The sequence below is a fragment of the Monodelphis domestica genome, chromosome 4 (genome assembly GCF_027887165.1).
Source record: "Monodelphis domestica isolate mMonDom1 chromosome 4, mMonDom1.pri, whole genome shotgun sequence".
Taxonomy (NCBI): Eukaryota; Metazoa; Chordata; class Mammalia; order Didelphimorphia; family Didelphidae; genus Monodelphis; species Monodelphis domestica.
The window spans coordinates 353,428,706-353,437,599 of NC_077230.1; the positions used below are offsets into that span (position 1 = coordinate 353,428,706).

General features: G+C 40.8%; 1 protein-coding gene across 1 annotated transcript; it reads left to right on the forward strand.

Moving 5' to 3' along the window:
- Window positions 1-282: 282 nt before the first annotated feature.
- Window positions 283-2,857, forward strand: LOC100021686 (olfactory receptor 52A5-like). Its single transcript, XM_001373726.3, has one exon. The coding sequence runs from the start codon at window positions 1,053-1,055 to the stop codon at window positions 1,995-1,997; it is 945 nt and encodes a 314-aa protein (XP_001373763.3). The 5' UTR covers window positions 283-1,052; the 3' UTR covers window positions 1,998-2,857.
- Window positions 2,858-8,894: the final 6,037 nt, after the last annotated feature.

The following is an 8,894-nucleotide window of genomic DNA, read 5'->3' on the forward strand; positions in this document are numbered from 1 at the left end:
AGGACTTGATATCTTTGACTCAAAGTCAAGTCACAAATGAGAAAAAGCTGATCTTTTAACTATAATGATTTGTACCTTTATTGCTGATGAAAAAATGAAATTGCATATTATTTTTAAATTATTAATCATAAACCAAGTAATTCTTTAGGTAGGTATTTGCAAGTATGATTTTTAGAAAGTTATACCCAGTTATCAAACTAACTTTGTATAAGACAAAAATTATAATAGTAGAACATGAACCATCATAATAGAAAGGATATAGTTTTGTATATTAGAATATTATAGCAACTAACTAGATTATGAGCTTCTGCTTGAAAAAAAAATTCATTAATCTAGCTGAGTTAAAACTTGATGCAGCAGGAGATGAGCTGTGCTCATTTGAAATGGTGAAGGAACAGCTGGAATTGTTTGTCCTAATCAAATAACAGAAAGACCACCTTGGCATTTTTAGCTTTTGATCCTGTGAATGTTTATACTCATTACAAGCTCCTTGGAGTTTTGTAACCAAGTTAGTTTCCCCTGACTTAACTTTTAAATATCATCCCAGAGTCATTGTGATGGTGCTAGGCTATTAGTCATAGGATTAATTAAAATGTTTGACAAGGTATCTTATATTATCCTTTTACTACATTTTATTGACTCTCAGCAAGTGTTACCAAAATGTTAGAAGATGTTTGTAACAGACTGAAATCTTGGTCTTTTTGGGCACATTTTAATTATCTTTCAAAAGCCTATGAACAGTATAGTCTCAAGATAGTCATCTGATTCCCAAGACAATGGCAACAGAAAAATATTAGTGAATTTGAGAACTTGAAAAGGTATCTGATTCAGTCCCACAAGGGATGGCAGGTCCTAGAAAAAGCAAAGCTAGGTAGAATAGAGGAAGCAGTCATGGTTTGGGAAATTCATGTAATTTAGAAAGATCTATAAATCATGTATAAATGAATGCCTCTTTTTAAGTCAACAGGTCAGAAGAAGAAAGAGAAATTTATTTAAAAATTCCAATTAGCAGCCTTAGTCCTTTGATGTAAGCATCCCAGCCTTGCACGTTGATGGCCAATGGAACAGTCTTCATGCCATCCTTATTGACATTGATTGGGATACCTGGCCTGGAGTCTGTGCAGTGCTGGATTGGGATTCCATTTTGTGGTATATATATCATTGCCCTTATTGGGAATTATATGCTCCTGGTGATCATTCAATCTGAGCGTAGACTCCACAAGCCCATGTACCTTTTTCTGGCCATGTTGGGAATCACTGACATTGCCCTTAGCACATGCATCCTTCCCAAAATGTTATGTGTCTTTTGGTTTCATTTGCAGGAGATCCAGTTCGATGTGTGTTTATTACAGATGTGGCTTATCCACACATTCCAGGGCATAGAGTCAGGCATCCTCTTGGCCATGGCTATGGACCGCTATGTAGCCATCTGTGACCCACTGAGGCATGGTACCATCTTTACCTCACAACTCCTCACTCAGATAGGGGTTGGGGTCACCCTAAGAGCAGGTATCCTCATGGCCCCATGCCTCTTGCTCATCAAATGTCGACTAAAATATTACCGAACCACTGTCATCTCCCACTCCTACTGTGAGCACATGGCTGTTGTGAAGCTGGCTGCTGAGGACATACAAGTCAACAAGGCTTATGGTCTATTTGTGGCCTTCTCTATCCTGGGATTTGATGTCATCTTGATCCTATTGTCCTATGTTCGGATCTTTATTGCCGTCTTCCATCTCCCCCAGAAGGAGGCTCGGCTCAAGGCCTTCAACACGTGTATTGCCCATATTTTTGTCTTTTTGGAATTCTACATTCTTGCCTTCTTCTCTTTTTTCACTCACAGATTTGGGTTCCCCATCCCCCCCTATGTTCACATACTTCTTTCCAACCTCTATCTGTTAGTTCCACCTCTTCTTAACCCCATTGTATATGGGATAAAGACTAAGGAGATCAGGGATCAGGTGATCAAGCTAGTCATTTTCAAGAACCAAGCCTAATCCTTTGTCTCTCAAATATAATGTAAGACATCATGAAGAGATAGCTATAGCATGTTGAAAGTCTGTTCCTTTCTCAGGTATACAGATCTTGAGATATATTACTTTGGGGGCTATTGTCCACTTTTCTAATTAAGAGCAAAGAGCACAGTGACAATCATGTGGCTGGGCTCTGACTACCCCATGAATATTGATGGTTCAATGGATAAACAGTTTATCAATGGATACTGGAGACTTGGCTCATTCAAAAGCATTATCACAGGTGTAGCCCTCCTCTATATTCCAAATAAAGTCTCAAGCTCCTGGAATTCCCCTCTATGTGACTGATGAGGAGATGGATATAAAGAGTATTTCTCAACCAGAAATCTTGGACTCTTTATGCCAATATCATCTTCCATGGTACCTACCAGAACTCATGCAGTCCAAGCCTTTGTCTCACACATATCCTCATCACATTGGAAAGAGATATTTAGAGCTGAAAATCCTTCACAATCTGAGTCCTTCCTACATTTTCTTCCTCATGAAATTTCCATTCCAGTGAAATGGATCTAATAATTGTTTTCCATAAATTACATTCCTTCTTCCCCCTCCATGCCTTTAAACAAGTGGTCCTCCACACCCAGTATGTACTTGTTCTTCACCTCATCTCTCGGTTATTCATCTACCCACACCCCCTTTAAAACATCACTCAGGGGGCAGCTGTGTGGCTCAGTGGATTGAGAGTCAGCCCTAGAGATGGGAGGTCCTAGGTTCAAATCTGGCCTCAGACACTTCCCAGCTGTGTGACCCTGGGCAAGTCACTTGACCCCCATTGCCTAGCCCTTACCACTCTTCTGCCTTGGAGTCAATACATAAGGCAGAAGGTAAGAGTTTAAAAAAAAAATTAAAAAAAAAAACACCATCACTCAAGTGGCAACTCCTCCATAAGGCCTTCCTTCTTGAAATTACTTTGTTTAAACCTTAAGTTTTATATTTACTTCTCTAACAATATAGTGCATGCTCTGATTTAAAACATAAATACTTTGAGGGAAGAGACTATTTGTTTTGGCTTTACATCCCACATTACATTATTCCTTTCCATAATAGACCTTTGGGATTATAGATCATAGCCATATAGAATCATTGATCTCTAAATCTAGAAAAGTCATCTCCATCTTTCTCATTTCACAGATGAGGAAACTGAGTCCCAGGGAAGTAGAGTGTCTTGGGCAAAGTACAACTGGTTATAAAACCCTAAAAGCAGGCTTTTAAGGAAGGCAGAAAGACCCAGTAAAATGAGCATTGGCTTTGGAATCAGAAAATCAGTATTAAAAATCCTACCTCTGGTTATCTGCTACAAAAATTATTTGTGAAATTTTGCCTTTCTTGCTTATACATTCATAGAATTGTGGATCATTCTTATAATGGTTTTATGAAGATGACAAATTAGGCTTAGGAATTATGAGCTGTAATAACATTCATATTTCTCCCATTCCTTGTGGAAGAGCTTGATTTTCTCTGATTTGGGAGGATGCCTAATTAAAAAATTGCCAGGCTATGACAAATCTTTAAAAATGGAGGAATTTATTAAGTGGGAGGCAGCAAATCTGCCTCCCTGAGAAGGGGCTCAGGATTTTGATCCCTAAAAGAAACAGAGCTAAGTAATACAGAAAGGAAGGTGGGGAGCGGGACAACCAAGGAAAATTAGGTGACGTTCCCATGTGAGGTGCCTTGCTGGGGGAAAAGCACATGTATACATTGTTAATGACATATTTGGCTCTGATCATGAAGGAGGGTAAGTTGCATATCTCAGAGAATCTAGGGATGTTTGAGATGTAAACAGAAAGTACACATCTGTGCTAAAACCCTTATCATAAGAATAGGGGAAATGTGTTTAAAAGAGAAGGAAGTGTTGCTCTCAGAAAATTCTTTGTCAATGCAGTTGTCTCTTTAGTTGCACCAAGGCTCCCTTTCTTCTACCACCAACATTCCTGGGGTCCATGATTGAGGAATTCTTCACATATTCTTTTGATCTGGGATTCCTCTAGAAACTTGGAATATCCAGGGGTAATGATTAAAATTATCTGGAGACTGTAGCTAAATTTTATAATTTTTATAGCTGTGGCTTTCTTAACACTAAAATTTGGCCAGAGAGAGAAAGAGAGAAGCACAAGCCATTTGTCTGACTAGCTTGATGAGCAACAATCTGGGGCTGACAGGAGAGCCAGGGCCTGCTCCACTAGCCCTTAGACAAGACCAGAGTCAGACCAAATGGTGTCCTGAGTCTCAGGTTCTGGAAAAAAGCCCCATCTTCCTATCACCTCTGTCAATTTATGCTCTTTATAACATCTCTTCCCAGGATCTTTATCCCTGAAGGACTGAGACCTCAATCAGGATAAGAGTTGGGTTTTCTGTATGATGCCAAGGTATACACTAGTTCATATTATGGGGGTGCAGATGTGTACCCCTGGGGTTTGGGAAGGATATCTTTTGCAAGAATGCAAGACTCCAAACCTTGGCTTAAAAACAAAAAGAGAAATTTATTAATTTAGGAGGTAATGTTGAGAATGGCCAGGAGGATAGCAAGGTGGAACAGCGTGATGGGGAGCAGGTGCTGGGAGGACAGCAGGGATGGAAAGGCTGTTCCCCAGACAACCTCAGTTCTGGGGATTTTATACTCTTTACAACAGATGCTTTATCATGGTGTGGAAATGACCTAGAGGGCTAGTCACTCAGGCATTTGGTGGGGTGAGGTGATCATCTGACTGGGGTCTGCCTGGAGGCATAAAGATTCCTTAATAAACAGATATCTTGAGATGTAGCCTGATAGGATTGAGGTGTAGCCTGGAGGTACATCTGTCTGTCCATAATATTTGCCTGAGTTTCTAGGGTACAATGCCCATGTCAGTTCAGAACACACATGAACTATCCCCCACATGAAGTCTTCCTAAACTAATTTAATTGCTTCACTGCTTATAGTAGTAGTCTCTGGGTAACCGAGGATGACGATGGTCTTTGTGCGTTTTCATCTATGGTGTATAGATGAGTGTGCACAAAGACACTTGTGCACGAAGATTTAAGTGGAAAAGTCTATGCACAGAGACAGTCCCACTCTCTCGGCGTTGGAAGCCTGGGTCCAGTGGCACGAAAAATTGTTACGTCTGGAGAGTTCTTATTTACAGACAAAACAATCTGCTTTTTCCCCCTTGACAACTTTTCATCTAAACAAAAGAAGAGTCCCAACCTAGCTTCCATACAGATACAGTTTGAGTTTCAACTCTAAAATCAAACTGTTTGAACTTTAAAAATCAAAAGTTTTTTTGGAGTGTAAAAAGAGAGACACAAATGAGTAATAACTTTCCATACAAATGAAAGGTGAAACCATTGTGAGGCCTTCAAGGAGGTCACATTCTTTCGGAGAGACATGATGTAAGCAACTATGTCCACATATAATTGTGGACATGGTATATGTATTACATATATATTTCTACATATTATATATATATATGGAGAGAGAGAGAGAGAGAGTCAATATATATCTACATATATATTGAGAGTATCAACTTGAAATCTGGGGGACCTCAAAGTTTGTGTGTATTTGGAATCTAGCAAGCCCAAATTTGCCCTTTTGTCCTGTGAGTTTGCCTCAAGGGAGGTCACAGATTCTGCCAGTCTCAGCCTGAACTATAGACCTTAAAGTAAATTGTAATACTAGTTTAGGTGAAGCTGCCAGACCTACTCAAATGCTAAGTACCCTTTTTGTCTCAGTACTTTCTCCCATTGTATCAAAGTCCTTTTACCAAGTAGCCCAGCCTCGATTTTCCCTTTAGTATCCATTGTAAGGTAGGCACCCTACCCCGTTGGCTATGGTTCCTTTCCCAAGTATATTAGTGTGGTTTGAACACTCACATTTCTTTGTAGCTATGGTAATATCAATCAATCATATTTCCCTGTCCCTAGTTTCCCCAAAACGTATATAAGTTTCCCAAGTTCTTTTGTTTCTCTGAGTTATCATCTAGTGAGGTGATTTCTCCCAGGGATCTCCCTTTGGTTCTGTGTGCTTTGGGGCACTTGACTGTGTGGAGGACTAAATACTTAAAACACTATCACTCTCCTGATTACAGGTGTGGTTTTCTCACTATTTTATAGCTCTGTGTTTTTTTCCAGTTTAACAAGAGAGAGAGTCACAAGTACCAATTTTTGACAAATTTATTTTCCATTGCTTTTGACCATTTTATAAGATGTTGAGATGGTGTGGTTAATATTGACCAGACTCTTTTGACATTCTTATGGAATTGATTAATTTACAGTGATTAAATTTCTGAAATAAATGGTAATGAACAGCACAATTGTCTTTACTTTTCTTGTTTCTTTTTTTCTCATTTTTTTACATAGTTAAGTTTAAAATTTTCAGTACTGTGTACGATACCCTCCTTATGCCTTTTTCTATTTTGATATTCATTTTTCCCTTTTGCTTCAATTAATTAATCATCTAATTACACTGTCAACATGGAATCAAGGAATCCCAAACTTGTGGCCTAGTGAGATCTGATGAACCCCAAGCTTCAGGACTAGCTTTTGGGTTGGAGGCCCCAAAATTTATCCATATTCCCTTTTCCTATGAGAATCTACCCTGAAGGTAATCCCAAACTGGCAGTTTCAGACTGAGTGGGAGACCCTCAGGGGAATGACAATCCTAGGGTGAGACTAAGCATATGCTAAGGACCCTCTTTGATTTAGGTAGTCTCCCCTATTGTATCAGATTCTTTCCCAAGGGGCCTGGGCAGGAGCAACCCTTTAGTATCCATTGTAAGCACCCCTTCTCTTACACCCTAGCCTCTACCTATGAGTCCCAAGCTTGATTGTATGCTGTCAGTGTAGTTTGAACACTGCCATTTTCTTTGTAGCTATAGAGATGTCAATCATCTTTCCCTGTCCCTGGACTCCCCAAATGGTATATAGGTTCCTCAAGTTCTTTTGTTCCTCAGAGTTAATCTTCAGCAGTGGCACTCCCAGAGCTCAGTGACCAGAGGAGCCAGAGTTCAATCCTCCGACTCTGTGCAGCAGCTCTGTTTTCAAGGACTACTAGCACTGAACCCCTTTTGCCCATGATTAAAGAATGATTTTGACTATTTAATAGTTCTGTGTTTTTTCCAGTTTTTCCACAGGCAGCTGACTGATATATCCATGCCAATTGATTAGTCACTTTTTTCTCTATTAAAATTAATTCCCTGTTGTCCTTTTTTAATGAGAATATTTTTTTTCATGGTGTCAACATGGAAATCTAGAAATCCCCAGTTTATTTATTTTGAGTGTAGAAACCCCAGATTTTGACCTTGTTGTTATGGGTGGGAAAGGATACCCTTGGGGTTCGGGAAGGATACCTTTTGCAAGAATACAAGACTCCAAAACTAGCTTAAAAACAAAAAGAGAAAATTATTAATTTAGAAAGTAATGTTGAGAATGGCCAGGAGGATAGCAAGGTGGGACAGTAAAGTGGGGAGCAGTTCCTGGGAGGACAGCATGAAAGGAGAGGCTCTTCCTCCATGGGGACAGCATGGATGGAAAGGCTGTCCCCCAGACTGAGGGAGGCCAGAGCAAGAAATGCCCAGCCTTGGAAGATCAGGAAGGCCTGAACAGGGAGCTGCCTAACCTTGGGAGTTTCAGAACCATAAATATGCCAAAGACCCCAGCTGCAGTGGGTACCAGATAAAGGCCAAGAAGACCCCAATAACATAAAATTGTCAAGGTCCCAAGAATCGTATGTAGCAGATAAGGGGCTGGAAGGGGGGTCATACATGCTGGAGAGTACTTAAGGCCCAGCCTCTCAGAAGCAAGTTGGAACTCTGATGGCAGAGCTTGCCACTTCTGCGCGTACCAGTTCCATAATAAATGGCCTTTTTCCTTGACTGATTGCATTGTCCTTGGTCTTCCTTGGTGGTGGGTGAAATCCCAGGCCTTAACATTATGACATCAGTTCTGGGGTTTATATTCTCTTTAGATGCAATGTCCTGGTATGGAGGAGACCTGGAGATTTAGTCCCTCAGGCATTTGATGGGGTGAGGTGGACATCTGAATGGGGTCTGCCTGGAGACATAAAGATTCATCTCTTTATCCACCTTAAATCTAGAGGACAAAAGAGGGTAAACATCTCAGGATCCTAGGTGGGGTTATTGGGTGTTTCTAGGTTAAGAGTCACAAGGATGCAAAGCAAGGGAGTTTCCCTGGTAATTGTTCCCCTGGGTTTCTGGGGGTACAGTGCCCATGTCATCTCCCACCTCTCCTATTATGTAAGGGAAAAGGGATGGTGGTCTTTGTATTCTTTAATTTCTTCACAGGTGAAAATGGGCGTAGAGATGTCCCTGCCTAACATTAGGAGAGAGAGGTATTGACTGTAGGCCGGGTCCAGAGCATCAGGCTGGGATGGTTATGGTGGCATCTGGCATCTGGGTGACTCCCATGAGTACTTTTACCCTAGAAGCAACTAGAGAGATGAATCAGAGAATTATATGTCCAGCTGGCTGGGTATACATGATTTAAAACATAGGAGAAGTTCCAAAATTTAAGGAAAGAAATAGTTATGGTCAGGTAGTTAAGAGGTAAAGTAAAAGGGGGTGAAGATAACAGGGAAGGAAAGGCTGTGGACACAGGATCTTAGGGACATGTCCTCAGTGAATGCCTGGGTCCTAGGTAGCTGGGAATCTGCTTGGAGATGTGAAGGATGTCCAGCGATTCCTTCCCCTGATGGGCAGACAGGTCACAAGGGGAGATTCGACCCATAAGATAGAAGTGCAGAGGGACTTCCGGGTAATCATAGCTGCAATCTAGACGCCACACGCTTCCTCTCCCCGGCACCGAATGAAATAGACTATATCAAAGGAGCATAAAAATCACCCTTGGAGGAACAGAAGGACACCCCAG

Excerpts from the sequence above, each read along its gene's own strand:
- LOC100021686 (XM_001373726.3), top strand. The coding sequence starts at position 1,053 with ATGGCCAATGGAACAGTCTTCATGCCATCCTTATTGACATTGATTGGG.